Here is an 18,581-nt window from a genome sequence, read left to right as displayed (position 1 = left end):
ATTTCTAAACCAATCAGAATAACGCATTCAACAACAGCCCCGTGCTATAAATATATAAATATAAACGTCATTGCATTAGATAAAAAAACAAACAAACTTTCATTTTAAAGAAGGCAACACTACATCATACCACAAGCAGCATTTAAACATTAGTGAAGCAAACACAAGTGATACTGAAATCACCTAAACACCAGCTGGTTAAAAATAACTGCATATAGTAGTAACAAAAACCTGAAGTCAGTTCTGAAAAAATCTCAATATCATCATATATCTATTTAATTTTGTTTGAAAAGTTTTGCTTGAAAGATGTGATTTTTTTAAATGAATAAATAAACTTTTATCTAATGCAATGATATTTAAGTGTCTGACATCATGAATAACCTTTCATACATTCAATGATCTAAGCAATGATTTTTTTTTACTTACTTGTCATATTCTGCATTATCCCTGTCGCAGCGAGCGTCTTTGTGCTTTTGCCAGTCTTTGCCATGTTTGCATGTGGTGAGCAGAACCACATCTTCAGCATTATGGATATGATACAGCGCATTCCTGGTATCAGACCCAATCCCAGTCAAATAGCGCTTGCCTTTAAAAACCAGCATATACTTCCTAAAGGGAGGGATTGTGTTATATTTCAAATACCCCCTTTCACCTCCGGTCCTGGGGTGATCTTTGGAAAATAAAGGGATGGAGATGTCAAAATTGGGTCTGAAGCTCTCGGTACTGATGCTGGCTTTGGCCAACATGGCTTGACCGATATCAAAGCCCAAATCCTCTGTATAATCAGGCCACGTCCCAGAGTACAGGTTAAATATGAGATGGTTCATCCCGTTATTCCACAGGTTCGAGTTCTGGATCTTGGTTTTGAGGTTGTGTATATACTGGGGAGACAGCTGGTCTCGGTCCAGGGTGTCCAAGTTCAGAACAAAGAGGCAAGCTTGACCCGGGTCAGATGTGTAGAACCTGGACGCCTCAATGGAGGATAAAATATTCTGGTAGCTTTCTGAGATCTTCTCGCCCTTTTGTTGAGGGTAAACGTAAACTTTGAAGCCATTCCTTTTGCACAAGGAGAAATTAAAGCAAGAGTCCATTCTGCACTTGTAAACTCCAGGGCTGTCATCTCTCTTGTTTCTCGGAGATGTGCGGATGTTATAGTCTTTCGTCTCGGTCTGGTCCCAGGGAATGAAGGCTCGTAGAGGACCTGAAAAGTGGGGCCAGAGTGAATGGTTGTCATCCCGTCTGTCCGGACTCCTGAATGCTGGTCCTTGCAGGTAAAAGAGCAGAATGATACATAAGCCTGCAGAGAAGAGAAATAAATAGCGTTTTTTGGCCTGCATGTGTCCTTTGAACCAGATGGAGGTGTTTGCTGATGAATCCAAAGATCTTAACTCCAGCTTGACAGCATCTTCCACAAACCTGCAGGGATTTGATGCTCTCAACTTCCACCTTCTGATTCCAATCCCAAATCCAGCGCATGTGGGCGATTAAAACTAAACCCTTTATATGGATCTGCCTATGTCTTCTCTCGTGCCTGGTTTTATCATATTAGAAATGTAGATCCAAACTGCTGACATACGCGCTCCATCAGAAAGTACTTCAAAAGAAGTGTTCTCGAAATCCAGGCTGGAGAATTTACAAGCAGCAGCATTCAGATGTCAGGTATAGATGGTTAATGTCCATTACCAAGGATAGACTGGAGATCGGTGACATCTCATATGCGTGTGGCTTTTGAGGAGAAAGTTCCCAAAACAGGAAATCCCGACAAATTCGTGTATTCTTACATATTTTGCTGTGATAAATCCACAATGTTGACGCGCGAAGGTTGGCTGCCTTTGTAACCCTGCGTTTATATAGAGTTGCCTAAAAATAAAACAACAAATCGTCAAGGTTTCATTCCTCGTGTTACCATGAAAGCGCGTATCTGACGCGAATGATACATTCCAGCACTTTAATCCGCGAGCTTCCAGTTCCGACTGTATTGTAGCATTCCAATCCCCACACGACGCATGCTGACGTCAGACGCGTCCGGCTTATGCAGGGCGCTGTGATTGGTTAACGTCATTTCCGGGCGGTGCAAGACCTTTTTAACCCATTCACAACCACTGTCGACCGTGAAGTTATTTTAAAGCAACAATGGCCGTATTAAGTCGTTTTTGGACGTAACGTGTAACAAAACGTTAAGCCGCATTTATTAATAAATAAATAAATAAATAAATAAATAAATAAATAAATAAATAAATAAATAAATAAATAAATAAATAAATAAATAAATAAATATACAAACAAGACATGTTTTCTAAGGAGACAATAATAAGTGTCTACAAAGCTATATTTATATATTTGATACTCGTATTGACTTGTTGATAGTTAAAGGGATATTTCACCTAAAAATGAAAATTGTGTCATAATTTACTCACTCACATGTTGTTAAAAACCTGTATAAATTTCTTTGTTCTGATAAACATGAAGGAAGATATTTTGAGGAATGTTTGTAACCAAACCGTTCATGAGCACGACTCACTTCCATCGTATTAAAGGGGCCGTGGCATGAAAATCTGACTTTTTCCATGTTTAAGTGCTATGATTGGGTCCCTAGTGCTTCTATCAACCTAGAAAATGTGAAAAAGATCAAACCCAGTAACTTAGTTTTGGTAAACCATTCTCTGCAAGCACATGAAAAAATAGGTTGTTGAAATTTGGCTCTCCTTATGATGTCATAAGGAGCTCTTATTACAATAATACCACCCCTTAATCTGCACTATCACTGCCATTTAGTGCAGAGAGAAGCACAATTGAGTTTTAATTGCAACAAACCACCATCATTGTGATCAGTGTTTGAATTTCATCAGCTCATTTGCATTTTAAAGGACACATCCAAAACGGCACATTTTTGCACACACCTACAAAGTGGCAATTTTAACATGCTATAGTTAATTATCTATATGGTGTTTTAAGCTAAAACTTCACATATGTGCTCTGGGGACACCAAAGATTTATTTGACATCTTAAAAAAGGCTTTGTGCCATGGCCCCTTTAATTTTTAATGGAAATGAATGGGGCTCAGGATCAGTTTATTTAGAAACATTCTTCAAAATATCTTTCTTCGTGTTCATCAAAACAAAGAAATGTATAGATGGTTAATTTGGATCCACATCGATGACTTGATACGCGTCTGGTCCGAACTTTACTTCCGTTTTTAGTTGTTTAATGGTCTGACTAGTTGCTAAACTGAACTCTTGAACAAATACCTTGTCGAAAATAACAAATGTTTTGGTTTCCTATGTAATCTATGTGTTGTTTATTTTGCTTGATTTATAAATAAACTATGTTTAAAGTACTTTGTTGTCATTTATTCTTAGCAGAGTTTACCGGCAGTTACGTGTTGACCACGAAAGCCACTTTTTTTATGCTGTTACTGCTGAAACCGTCTATACAGGTTTGTAACAAAATGAGAGAAAATAATGACAGAATTTTCCAGTGTGAACTAGATAGGAACTGACCAAATAGTTAAAGTAAACCCGATGGTTTAAGAAATAAATCACTGGCCTGGATGAGTAAAGATTGTTCTTGGAAAAGTTGAATTAAGTTTCATGTTGTGTAAAAATGTCTTAGGGACCAAATTGATTTACATTGGCAATTTCAGCAATTTCAATGTGTTCCAGTCAAAACTTTGTGAGTAAACATTATGAAGCATTACACTAAAATTGTACTTTTCATTACCAACACGTAGATTTGCTTGGCTGAGAGAAACGGCTTTAAAAATTAATGTAGCGATGTAATCCGAATGAAATTTGTCAGCAGGAGCCCGTCGGATGTTCCTCTGAACTGTTTGTACATCTGCAGGGGTCTGAGAGCAGAGACGTGATTTCGCAGGACAGCATCTGAGACGGCCGAAGAGCAAAGGAGGCATTTGAAACCACATTCCAGAGAAGTTGTGGAGCCGTATCCATATTCGGCTGCCACAGCGGGCCAATGATCAAAGTGGGGTTCTTGCCTCCTGTTTTCTAGAGAACGGGTCCAGCATTCCTTCCATCCTCTCCTTCTTTCCTTTGGTGCTAATATTTCATGTCACATTTATATACACAAGTTGTCATACATAACTATATGTGCTTGATCATGGCCCACTCTAAAGGTTCAAATGCTGTTACTGGGACGGTGCCCTTTAAAATGGTCCTAATATGTACCATTTATACAGATCTGAATACATTTGGGGTACTAATATGAACTCTTTAGTAACAAATATATACCTTTTGAAAGGTTGTGCGCCATTTTTTTCTGAAAGTCTTCACTCTTTTCACATTTCATTGTTGAATTTAGGGGTGAATCTATAAAATTAATTTGTTCATTTGTCTGGTGAGAGTAAATTGATGGTGAAAATAATCAAACGAAGTCACTTAAGAAAAGCGTCTGCAAAACAAATTGAATGTAAAAATTGAAACATAACAAAACATGTTTGGATTTTGGCCGAATGACAACGTGGCTAGTGTGAAGATTATTTAAATAGAAATAGAAATGTATCGTTGAGTGATTTACTGAGTAGATGAAGCAGTGAAACTATTTACACACTTCTTTACACATTGGCCTACACTTTTGTCAAGTAAGCGCGTGTTCATTGGAATGCATGTTTCCTCCAGGGATTTAAAAAGTTCATTGAGTTCATGTGCTTTCTCAGCATGTAGTCACAGTGTTATTTTTGGTAAAATGGGTATCTGTTCAATCGACAGTCATAAATCTTAATTTTTGATATAAAATTTCCTAAATCAGTTATCATGCCAATTAAACATGTGATTTCCAACAGATCTATTAGATGAGGAAACCACAGGAATATTGTAACATATGGCTCATCAGTTGACAGATTGCTTAAGGTCTGATAATATCACTGAAGGCAAACAGATGACAACTACATCATTTTCTAAAGCTAATGACAGTGAGTGAAAGAATTTATTATTAATAATACATGAAATGAGCCTGAAAAAAATGTATGTCAATATCAAATTAAAAAAATTATGCTGATGGGATCTGGGTCATTGCTGTGGTTTAAGTTGAAATATAAATCATATTGGGATATGGGAGAAGTTAGCCTAAACAACAAAAATAAAGTTAAACACAAAGAAATGTTCTGTATTGATGTTAAATCATGTTTAACACATGCTTAATTTTACAAAAAATATGTTGTTCATTGCTTGACGTTTTATATTCAGTATAGGACAACATTTTAGAGTACACCTATTTCATTGTTCAAAAACAACGTTATTTTGTCTATTTGGAATAATACAATGTGTTTGTGTGGTTTATGGTTAAAAAACACATTATTTTCCACATAACATACATTTTTGTAGCTCCAGATTTCACTTTCTTCCTGAAACGCACAGATTTGAAAAGTTCTGTGTCCCATGATTGGCAAGCTAATATGTACGTTGTGATTGGCCTAAATACCTCTGATGTCAGACGGAAATGTGATGCTCCTTACCATGTTTGAAAGATTCGCTAACAATGCAGTGCTAACAGGAGTTAACTTGCTCGCCGTAAGGGAGTGGGAGGAATTATGATAATGTCGGTCTTCACTACATCACAAATCCTAAGAAGTAAAGTGTTGCCTACAATCTGTGTGTTTGTTGTAGTCCAAGAAAAGAGATTTACATTGAACACGATAACTCGTGCATCATTTACTTTAGGTTTTGTACCTTTTGCATATAGTTAACATGTACTAATACACACTTACACACCAAAGGAAACGTAAAACCACACTGTAAAAAAAGTCCGTAAAAATTTCAATGTTATTGCAGCTGGGTTGCCGGTAATTTACCGTAGATTTACATTTATGTTATTTACTGGCAAGAGTTTGTTCAAAGTTAAATAAATTTTAAATATTAACAAGTCTTTATCTTTACAGAATAAAACTATACAATAACAGCCTCATGCAAAGCATTCTGGGAACCAGAAATCATCATCAACCTTTTTCTGTTTTTTGCTTCAGATTTTGTTTCCCAGAATGTTTTGCTTGATGCTGTTTTTTAGTTTTACTCTGTAAAGACAAAGACTTGTAAATGTTTAATGTTCATTTAACTTTGAACAAAATGGTGCCAGTAAATAACATAGATTTAAATCTACGGTAAATTACTGGCAACTCAGCTGCAATTTCTACGGATTTTTTTTACAGTGCATGAATCGGACAATAGGTGCTTTTTAAATATGTGTTACGTACGAGCATATTTCAACAATCTTCACTAATACAATACATTAAAAAACTAATGGCAGGTAAAATAATGGGCCCCATGATCTCTCTATATTTAGAAAAAAATAAAACATATAGGTAAACCTAAACCTATATTATACAAAACTCTGATAATCTGAACAATCACAACATGTCTAATCTACAGCAGACACAGTCAACAATCTCAGCTGTGTCCTAATGCTTTTGTTTTGACCTGCTGTGTGAAAGACACCCAGGGTGATGAGGGACCTTTACCACTTCTCTGAGTCTTTGAATTTTTCAGCTGCTTGTCATGGTGCACAAACAAAGCTAATCTGAGCTCATGATATCAACATAAAAGTTTTAAATTCAATTCACATTTATTTATATAGCACTTTTCACAATGCATATGCTACTTTACAGAAAATACAAATTTGTTAGATAGTACAAATTATAAGAATATTTTGTAAGTAAGGGATTCCATGCAAATGTCAACATTACCATGAAAAAGCTTAAAGGGGACAGAGAATGAAAAAAACATTTTTACCTTGTCTTTGTTGAATAATGGTAGTCTACCCACATTCACAAACATACAAAAAGTGCTAAACATCTCAGTCTCATAGAAATTCCTCTTTTAGAAATGTCAGCAAGAAAACAGCCCAATCGGAAAAACTGATGCTTATGACATCACAGGCATCTAACTGCCCTTCCACTTTAAAATAATTGGCTACATTTTTTGAGTGGCAGCAAAGTCAGCCAATCAGTAATGAGATTGCAAGTTAAGCCAGTAGGGGGAGCAAAATAGGTGCAAAACCAATTGTTTAAAATCCCCCACCCTAATAGAGCTATCTGAGAGAGGTTTTTAGAAAGCTTCTAAGGTGTTACAGACCCAAAAAAAAAATTGTCTACATGTCACATCACAGACAAGGATAAATACTCCGTTCAATCATTCTATGTCACCTTTAAACGAAAAATATTGATGTCAATATTTGATAGACTCTAAGAATGGACGTGTAACTTTTTTACACATTTTTTATAGTGTGCTATTTAACACATTATGTCTCATTTTAACACATAATGTGTCATTTTGTGTTGAAAATAAAATAAAACACAAGTTTTGTTAAAAGTAACACAAAATGTGTTGTTCTAATTATAATGTGTGTATTCTGGGACAACGCATTTAGTGTGTTGTCTAAATGAACACTGATTGTGTTGTTTTTAACACATTTGTTCCAATAGTGTAGCTTTCATGCCAATGCAATGCCTCTAATAATGCAAATCATTTTTCGAATTATTTTCCAAGTATGTGCAGCTTTAAGAATGTCACATCCATAACGTTGTTTCTTCCTCATAAATGCTCACATGAAAATTCAAATAAATATTATTTGTTCTTTAAAAAGAGCCATCCCCTATCCATTTTTATTGCTTCTGATTTGTGCATTTTAATTCATTTTAATTAAGTATGTTTTCTCCCAAAACTTGTCCTTTTTTGTCACATCAATAAAGTGTTGTAAATATTTTCTATTATAAAATAAAACATTAATAAAGACTTACATTTTTCTGATGTCTGAACATTATCAGGGGTGAAACGGACATTCCACTTTTTTTGAAAACACCCTTGGATACTTTTAATAGCAGGGGACTATTTTCAGGCAGTGCGTAATATCACTACGCCTGCTGCAGCCATGTTACGGCAGCAAAGTCCTTGATTATTACACCAGAATGAGAGTATAGTTTCTAGCCATATCTGCCTAGAAAATCGCAACTTTTAATTAACTTAGTACACAATGTACCTACAGAAAAGTCAAGTTTTAAATAGGAAAAACTCTTTGGTTATTTTTGAGCGCGATGCTAATGGTCTAATCAGATTCAATGAACCATGCCAAGCCATGCCAAAAGTTGTACCGCCAGACCCGGATCGGCTGAATGTATTCCAAAACGGCAAAAATCAAATGTTCAACTCCAGGGCAGCTGGAAAATTTGCTTATTTTGAAAAAAAGTGGAATGTCCCTTTAAAGGTACAGTGTGTAATTTTTAGAAGGATATGCAAAATCATATTCAAAACTATATTATCAGGGGTGTATAAAGACATTACATTAATAACCGTTATGTTTTTATTACCTTAGAATGAGATGTTTTTATCTACATACATCGAGGGTCCCCTTACATGGAAGTCGCCATTTTGTGCCGCCATGTTTCTACAGAAACCCTTAATGGACTAAGTGTTTTTACTAGGTTGTCTCCGCCTAGTATGTCCGCATGTGTCTCCGCATGTTTGTCCGGTGGCGGCTACCGTAGCTTCTCTATGTGTTTCAAAGGCAAGGGGTGAGCAGTGGACTGAGCCGTTGGTTGCAATTTGCAGCCTCACCACTAGATACCGCTTAAATTTACACACTGCACTTTTAAGGAAAATATTTTAAAATTTTTAAATAAAAATGTCACATCCATAATGCTGGAATTACTTAAGTTTAAAAAAAAATTGTAGCTGTTAGTTTAAGTCTGTGTGTTCAGATGCCGTTTCTGTGCTAGTGTATTCATAAACATCGACACGTTTCAGTCTTTCTTTTCTTAGAAAATGAATACAGAGTTTGCGTGGTTCAATGCTAATAATGTTAGGCCTTTATATAGGACTTACATATAGTTAAAACCTTTTGGTAGTTGCCATCTTACAATGTGGCCCAAAAAAAGGAAGCAATCATGTTTTCATGTCCATATGTAATGCCTAAAAATTTGCAGACGTATGCAGCACACTTTGCTTTCGAGCAAAATCTGTGTTTTAACAGCAAACATGTCAACACAGGCGAGAGCAATAAACTCATCGAACCATTTCATAGGGTCTTTAAGGCTTACTGATATTAATGGAGTCATGACAGAAGCTGTATTGACAACGGAGCAAATCTGATGTGAACATTTGCCAAAACACTTCGCTTGAATTGAGATTCATATTCATAGTTTAAATTACCCGGGATGTTTATTTTACTGCGTGTCATTCAGTTTCAACGACTGTTCAACCCATTGCGAAACCACGTTATATGGTGCTATGAACATATCAAAACATTGAAACAAGATACAATTAACAAGAAACTGCCTGCAAAAAAATATACAGCGGTGTGCAATGTTCTTGGTCTGACTCCATGTACAGACAACGTGCCTTTGTGTTATAATCCACTAAGATCTGGCTTGGTCTCGATTTCACTAGATAACATTTGTCTTTACACAGCCATCCGTCAATGTGCAAGTGTAATTGATGTATAAATAATCAAGCTGTCAAAAGCACATTAATACCATCTTTCCTTGTTGCTTATGCTGGTGTTATGAGAATTGAATCTTATAAACAGTGCTGAATTCCTAAAGTCTAATCTCTGCAGGACACATAATAAACAGGCCGATACATGTACGGTATAGCGACTTCAGGGTAACAGGGTAATTTTATCTTGTAGCTTAACAGGTAATGCATTACTTAACAGCAGAAAGGTCCTCGGTTCAATCCCAGGAAACACACATACTGATAAAATGTATACCTTGAATGCACTGTATATTGCTTTGGATTCAACACTTATTGAACACATACACTCACCTAAAGGATTATTAGGAACACCTGTTCAATTTTTCATTAATGCAATTATGTAATCACCCAATCACATGGCAGTTGCGTCAATGCATGGTCCTGGTCAAGACAATCTTCTGAACTCCAAACTGAATGTCTGAATGGGAAAGAAAGGTGATTTAAGCAATTTTGAGCGTGGCATGGTTGTTGGTGCCAGACAGGCCGGTCTGAGTATTTCACAATCTGCTCAGTTACTGGGATTTTCACGCACAACCATTTCTAGGGTTTACAAAGAATGGTGTGAAAAGGGAAAAACATCCAGTAATACAGCAGTCCTGTGGGTGAAAATGCCTTGTTGATGCTAGAGGTCAGAGGAGAAGCTGATTCAAGCTGATAGAAGAGCAACTTTGACTGAAAAAACCACTCGTTACAACCGAGGTATGCAGCAAAGCATTTGTGAAGCCACAACATGCACAACTTAGAGGCGGATGGGCTACAACAGCAGAAGACCCCACCGGGTACCACTCATCTCCACTACAAATAGGAAAAAGAGGCTACAATTTGCACGAGCTCACCAAAATTGCACAGTTGGAGACTGGAAAAATGTTGCCTGGTCTGATGAGTCTCGATTTCTGTTGAGACATTTAGATGGTAGAGTCAGAATTTGGCTTAAACAGAATAAGAACATGGATCCATCATGCCTTGTTACCACTGTTCAGGCTGGTGGTGGTGGTGTAATGGTGTGGGGGATGTTTTCTTGGCACAATTTAGGCCCTTTAGTGCCAATTGGGCATTGTTAAAATGCCACGGCCTACCTGAGCATTGTTTCTGACCATGTCCATCCCTTTATGACCACCATGTACCCATCCTCTGATGGTTACTTCCAGCAGGATAATGCACCATGTCACAAAGCTTGAATCATTTCAAATTGGTTTCTTGAACATGACAATGAGTTCACTGTACTAAAATGGCCCCCACAGTCACCAGATCTCAACCCAATAGAGCATCTTTGGGAAGTGGTGGAGCTTCGTGCCTTGGATGTGCATCCCACAAATCTCCATCCACTGCAAAATGCTATCCTATCAAAATGGGCCAACATTTCTAAAAAATGCTTTCAGCACCTTGTTGAATCAATGCCATGTAGAATTAAGGCAGTTCTGAAGGCGAAAGGGGGTTAAACACAGTATTAGTATGGTGTTTCTAATAATCTTTTAGGTGAGTGTATTTTGACATGATGAACACATATTTTGAATTAGCGCCCCTTGAAGAGAAGTCCTTGAGACCCTTGACTTACTTTACAAAACAAATTATGAAATGTAAGGTCCGGGTCATTCCGGGTCAGGCTGCCACTGGGATCTCCGTCCCTTACCTGGCCCAAACCCATATTGCCTCACCTTCACTAAGCCTCATCTATTTATTTGGATACCACTTTCCTGACATCACACCCACGGCACGTCTTAAGAAAAGCAATGAGAAATCTGTTTTTAACCTCAGCACATTAAGTTTGCCCAAAACGGGCACCATTTATATGCAAATACATTTGACAGTTTCAACGTGTTCACATAAGACAAGAAGACAGACCTTTGATCAAAACTAATTTCACATCAGAGCGTTTAGGTCTCCAGCTGTGTCTTTCATCTGACGTTCCCTTAAACATTTAAACAAGTCCTGCTGCATTATTGTCTGGTTTTCATGCCTCTCTGAAACAAGATTGAGTTTTATTTTATCATGCACTCAAATATTTTTCATCAAATACACATTGTGAAATATCTACATGGAGGGAGGGTAAAAAAGGATGAAATGCAAATCAAGGCAGCCAAACACATATTTAAATTCCACACTACTAGCTCCATGGAAAATATATAACATATTTTACATTTTGGAGTTAACAAGGCAGACCACATGTCAAGGTAATATCTCGCACCCTTTATATAATATGAGATTGTGGCCCCTTGGTGGCTTGCACATATTTCAATTGAACCTGAGCCTGTGTGGAATTTCAATTGGATAAAATTGAATCAATTCACGGGGAGTTTTAATTTGCACATTTTGATTAGTCCCATTTCTCAGAGCTGTTTCTGTTGAATACCAACTGTGTCTGATATGCTAAGCAATGCCATCACCTTTTCTCATTACCATGCCAAACAGAGACGAGAGGATGCTAAGGGGATCTCACATGTGGACCTGTAGCATCTCAGGTTTATTTAACGGGTGACCCTGAGGCATACCATAGGCAGTTGCAGTCTTGGCAACGCCCTCAGGCAGCTCTTTTTTACACCAGAACCTGCTTACTTTTTCAATGCCTTTTGTTCTTGTTTATTCATGTTCTCCAGCATTTTAACAAGAAGTTCTGAAGCATGAAACAAATCAACCAGATGAATCGCAACATTTTAAACATATGAAAATCTGAAGCATCAGTTTAACGCATACGTTATTTAAAAGATCCTTTGGTAATTAAACATAAAAAAGTCACAAAGAAAGTTAAAGCCCATAAATAATGTCAAGAGCAAAAAACAAAAGAGATGACAGGTATTATTAATCATGAGAGAGAGAAAATAGCTAATAAGATTATAGCATAAAGATATGTGTGAAAGGATGTATGTCATCTAATACAAACAAAAAAATCTATTTAGATGTGTTATCAATGCTAAAATAAATATTACAAAGGTTTTGGAAGTTGTCTCAGAAATTGACAGACAAAAATATGTTCTTAAAAGGATTGTTCACCCAAAAATGATGATAATGGTGAGTAAATAAAAATTTTTGTGTGAACTATCATTTAAAAATATATAATGAGTTTGGTTCCAAAAAGTTTTTACAGTTTTTTTTAAATGTTTGTCAAAACATGTTTAGGTGGGGTGCACACTAAACCCTTTAGGGGGCATGCACACCAAAGCTTTGTGTTTGAAAATTTGAAAAATATTCAACTTTGGGTGAAAAGCTCCGCTCGTCAATGTCAGTCCTCACACTCACCGTCCAATCACAGTGGATCAACAACCAACCGATGCATCATACAACAATCCATAAACAAAGCAGAAGTATGGGAGCATGCACACCAAAGCTTTCATGCCACCGGCCGGCGTATGTTTTCAGTTGTTTCCAGTGGAAGTGCTGCGTTTTTCAAAAAAGCCAGCAGCTGGCATTTCTTTTCCGCGCTGAAAGCCAGCGCTCGGTGGTTCTTTCGCGTCTAGTGCTGAGCGCCGAAAATGGAAAAATATTCAACTTTTGGTGAAAAGCTCAGCTCATCAATGTCATTTCTTACACGACCGTCCAATCACAGTGGAGAAGGAGCAGGACAAATATCACAGTCGGCGTCCGTTGGGCGTTTCAGCCGTGTTTAAAAGCTTTGGTGTGCACACACCCTATCACAGCAACTAAAGCGCTCAGCTAAAGAGAAAGCTGGCACTCAGCTGAAAAAAAGCTGGCAGTTGGCGTCCGTTGGGCGTTTTGGGGGCGTGTACACCAAAGCTTTTACGCCCGCGGCCGGCGCATGTGTTCAATTGTTTCCAATGAAAGCTCAGCGTTTTTCAAATAAGCCAGCACCTCGAGTTTTTTTTTCGCGCTGAAAGCCGGTGCTCGGCTATTTCTAAGCTCGGCTAGCTCTGAGCGCCGAGAGTTAAAAAAATTTCAACTTTGGGTGAAAAGCTCCACTCGTCAATGTCAGTTCTCACACGGCCATCTAATCAAAGTGGAGGAGGGGCGGGACATTACCACAGCAACCAACCAGCTCACAGCTCAAGTATCACAGCTACCAAAGCGCTCAGCAGAAGAAAGCTGGCACTCAGCTGGCATTCGGCGTCCTCCAGGCATTTTCAGCCGTGTTTAAAAGTTTGGTGTGCACGCCCCCTTTCAGTCACGTTTAAAAGCTTCGGTGTGCACACCCCATTACGCCGTATGTTTTCAATTATTTTTAATAGAAGCGCTGCTATTTTCAAAAAAGCCAGCAGCTGGCATTTTATTTGTGCTGAGGGGGCATGCACACCAAAGCTTTTACGGCCGTGGCTGGCATGTTTTCAATTGTTTCCAATGGAAGCACGGTGTTTTGCAAAACAGCCAACAGCTGGTGAATTTTTCCGCACTGAAAACCGAAGCTCTGCGGTTTTTCCATGCTCAGCACTGAGCGTCAAGAGTTGAAAGAGATTCAACTTTGAGTGAAAAGCTCCGCTCGTCAATGTAAGTTCTCACACGGCCGTCCAATCACAGTGGAGGAGGGGCGGGACAAGTATCACAAAAACACACCGGCGTATTATACAATGACTGATAAACAATGTAGAAGTACCAAAGCGCTCAGCAGAAAAAAGCTGGCAGTCGCTGAAAAAGGCTGGCAGTTGGCGTTCGCCTGTCGTTTTCAACCACGTTTAAAAGCTTTGGTGTGCACGCCCCCTTATTATTATGTTATCATGTATCTCGTTTTGGAACCAAACTATTATATATTTAAAAACAGTTAATATTAAGTGTCCAATGTCCAACAGGCGTATGTTGCTTACTCTCTAAAAAATGCTAGGTTATTTTCATCTCAGTGTCGAATGGTAAAAGGGGACAAACCCAGCCATTGGGTTCAATTAAGGCCAGTAATGTTTTTGGGCATACACATCTACCATGCAAGTGTTTTAATAATACATCACATACCCATTGCTACTGATTTCTAATCTGACACAGTCCCTTCCACACTGACTCTGTTTTCTGCAAAATTCCAGCCTGCCAGCGAGATCTAAATTCATTTAGTCCCTCTATCAAAGGCGCAGTATAGATCAATGGTCAAGAATCGCCTTGGGTCTGCACAGTGAACGCCCTTAATCACCTCGACCAGTTTAAATCAACTTAGCACCATGAAAGAGACCTGAACCTTTAATGACTAGCCTTTGGTAACAGAGTCACTTCATCTTTAACAGAAGTTAATGAAGGCCTGCAGCAAACTACACACAAGAAATAAAATGATTTTTTTCTCGACTTCATTAGAGTAGTTTAGTTTGGGATGTCTGTCTTTCTGCCATCTACTTACCTGTCTCTGTCTGTCTATCTACACTGTAAACAAGTGCTGTAAATTTAACAGTAAATATTTACATTAAGCTATATTGATTTCTACAATCTATGGTATTGTTGTATTTTGGTATAAATTGTGTGAGCATGATTTTGTAACATTTTTACAGTGCACTGCTGAAAAACAATTCACATTTTGAAATTTGCTTCACTACTAAAAGCATAACAAATAAAATGTATTTCATTTCATAGATATATTTTATTTTTCCATTTTATGCTTTTATAACACTATTTTATTCAACTAGCACTACTGCTGTTGTCTTACAGCAGTCTACCACAAATTCAAAACATACAGTAAATCACTGTAAATTAAATGTTAATCCCCATAATGCAATGCATATTACAGTAATTAACTGGAAAAGAAAATTATGGTATTTTACTGGGCCTTTTGTGGTAAGTAACTGTAGAAATTACAGTTAAGCCTAATCGTGAACATAAATTTAAATCTACAGTAAGTTACTGGCAAACAGTTGCCAGTAATTTCTCCAGAAATGTTTAGTGTAAAACAGTACAGTAGATACCTGTTTTTGGTTAACTGTAAATATTCTTTACATCTACCGTAGTAAAAATTGTAGATTTAAGAAGCTGTTACAGATAATTTCACTTTAATAATGTAAAATATATATAGATTTTAAAAAAGTAAACAGTGTGTATTTTACTCTATTCTATGGTGAAAACGTTGTAGTAAGTTAAATTTTAAATTACCTTAAAGTTTTATTGTGAAAAAAAAGTAGTAAAAGGTGACTATTTTACTGTGTGACTATTTACATTTGATGAAATTTATGTCGGTCTGTAGTCAGTAAGTAACATAAATTACAGTAAGTTACTGGGAAACAGCTGCATAACTACAGCAAAAAATTTGACAGTGTACACGTCTGTTAAAATTGTTCACTTTTTAAATAGTGTAAAAATTAAAATAGTAAAATCCTCTCTAAAAAGTACTCTCTTAATAAAATAGAGTAATTGGGTGATTCTCACGAAAACTTTCTTTTAAAAATGTCAAGCATGAAAATGTAAAAATTGCTTAAATTTACTTTTTTTCCCACCAGACATTGAAAAACAAAGTCTGGAGTAAATGGGAACATTCATTTAAAAACTTTTACTTATCATTTAACACTTTTTGTCACATAATTTGAAAAATTAGTCCTAAAAAATCTCATTACCGCAACAGTCAGAAAACATCAACATTGACATATTTTCAAAATGACATGACAAACCTGAAAGAACATAATTTGGAGATTCTGCACATGCATTTAAAATCAAAGTATTATACTTCTATTAATTAAATTAACATTTAATAAGCATCTGTTGCGGTAATGATAATCAAAATGTTGTGTAAGCATTCTGACAAGACAATATTTCAAATTAACTGTAAAAAAAATGATCTTACCTGGTAGCCATCTTGAAGTAACTGGTCCATGTGCTTGGTCACTCAAAATCAAACTTTATTAAAATTATGTATGTGTGGTTAAACTGTTCTCAAAAAGTGTTGCGGAGGATGAGAACATCAGGCATGGACACATAATTTTCCTAATTTTTCTTCATTATTATTATACATGAATATTCAGTAAATATTTTTCTGTCATCTAAAGTAGTCTAGCAAAACATCCATTTATTTTTTTTCTTAATATTTTTGTGTTAATTTGATTAAACTACAACATAACGCATGTTCAAACACAGCCGGACACATTGCGGTAATGAGAATTTCAGCAGAAAATGAGATAAAATTTACTATTATAATTTCTTATGTTGAACTCACACATTGTGCAAGGTAGAACACAGTTTTGTGTTAATTCTGATGCTTTTTAATGTTTCTATATTACAGATTTTAAAGATTAAATCATTAGTGCCGTGGTGTTTCAATGGTTTCGTGAGAATCACCCAATTGGTAATTTATTGAGAATTGTAGATAGAAGCAAGAAAGGGATTATGGATAAATACTTGACTGTCAGATTTGAATTTGACCTCAAGACTTCAAAACACTAGTGACGCCAAGATTTCACTGCTCGGAGTGTCGGGAGAGTGACAGAAGAGGCTAATTGGGGAGTGTAGCGAGTAACTTTCATCAAGTGACTCTGACGCACTGTGGTAGTCTTACAGACCTACGACACAGGCGCCTGGGTTTGATTCCCCTTCAAGGCATTTTTTTTTTTATTAGGTTACAGTAAGGGTATTATACTGTAAAATAGAACTGCGGTAGAGGCATCATACTGTAAAAAACATGGACAGTTATGGTACTGTAATGGGGCAGTTACAGTAACTCACTGGCAGTTACCGCATATATACAATAAAAAGGCTAACAGTGTTATTTACTGGCAACAGTTTGTTCAAAGTTAAATAAAAATTTAACATTAAGGGCCCTCTCATACACCCAGCGCAATGCAGTGCAATGCGCAACGCAAGTGTCTTGTGCTAGTTTCAACTTGCCGCAATTATAATTTTAACACTTATGCGCCACATTGTTTCAATAGCAAATGCATTTGCGCCAAATTTTACGCCCATGGGCGTTCTGGTCTAAAAACGAGGTGTGTTTAGATGCATTGTTGGTACGTTGCTATTTTGAGGCAACTAAATTTGACTATGCCATTGACCAACTAAAACCTGGTCTAAAGTCGATGGCACAATGTTGTTTTTGTTATTTAATGAGCGTGTTAGGAATACGTGCCTATAAATGGGACGACAATGCTCATTTGCTTATGGATGCGCAGCAGCACACAAACGTTTTTAAATATGAATAATTAAATTATTAAAATGTAAAAGATTATTATTGAGTCTCTTGGACAAAATGCCAACAATGCGCCTGAACACACCAGAACGCCCATGGGTGCAAAATATGGCACAAATGCATTTGCTATTTAAACAACATGGCGCTAAACGTGAAAATGATAATTGCGCCGGGTTCAAACTAGCAAAAGACACTTTTATCATACACCTGGCACAATGTGTCGCGCATTGTGCCAGGTGTATGATAGGGACCTTCTATAGAATGTGCGCTTGCCGCACAAACCATTTCCCCTGTCATTATAGTAGCAAAAGTGGATTCGGACACGCCCATTAAGACTGTGTGCCCTGCGCTTTAGACAATGGTTCAACCCGGGGTCTGAATCCACTTAAAGGCGGAGTCCATGATGTTTGAAAAATGCTTTGGAAAAGGAGACGGGCCGACTACCAAAACACACTTATAGCCAATCAGCAGTAAGGAGCGTGTCTACTAACCGACATCCTTGCCGGGTTGCGTATGTGTGGGGCGGGTCTATCAACCGAAGATCCAGATTGTATTTGGGTAGGGGCGTGTTTGTTTAGGTGATTTCAAATATCAACATTGGCTTTCAAACAACGTGGACTCCGCCTTTAATTTGCTAATTTAAACTTCCTTAACGACGGGAAAAATGGTTTATGCGCCAAGAGCACAGCCTAAAAGGGTTTAAACAAACTGTTGCCAGTAAATAACATAAATTTAAATCTACAGTAAGTTACTAGCAAACAGCTGCAAGTAATAGAGTACTGTAATTTCAACAGAAATTTTTAACAGTGTTAAACAGTACAGTAGATAGACACCTGTTTTTGCTTAACTGTAAATATTCTTCACATCTAAGTTACCGTAGTAAAAACTGTAGATTTAAGAAGCTGTTACAGATGTTTTCACTTTAATAATGTAAAATGTATATATTTTTAAAGTAAGTTAAACAGTGTGTATTAAACTACATTCCATGGTGAAAATGTTTTTGTAAGTTAAAAATACAAATCACCTTAAAATATTTTTTTTCCGAAAAGCAGTAAAATGTGACTCTTTTACTGTGT

At 37.0% G+C, this 18,581-nt stretch overlaps 1 protein-coding gene across 1 annotated transcript in view; it reads right to left on the bottom strand.

Moving 5' to 3' along the window:
• ext1a (exostosin glycosyltransferase 1a) overlaps positions 1–2,017 on the bottom strand; it is a 95,461-nt gene extending 93,444 nt beyond the window's left edge. Inside the window, exon 1 of the mRNA XM_055211340.2 lies at positions 427–2,017. Coding sequence (XP_055067315.2) covers positions 427–1,337 — 911 coding nt within the window. The 5' untranslated portion in view covers positions 1,338–2,017. The remainder of the gene's footprint in view (positions 1–426) is intronic.
• Between the last annotated feature and the right edge of the window lie 16,564 nt (positions 2,018–18,581).

This window comes from Misgurnus anguillicaudatus, chromosome 10 (assembly GCF_027580225.2).
Source record: "Misgurnus anguillicaudatus chromosome 10, ASM2758022v2, whole genome shotgun sequence".
In the NCBI taxonomy this organism is placed as follows: Eukaryota; Metazoa; Chordata; class Actinopteri; order Cypriniformes; family Cobitidae; genus Misgurnus; species Misgurnus anguillicaudatus.
Note: the sequence above shows the minus strand (reverse complement) of the source record. Positions and strands in the feature narration are given on the sequence as shown.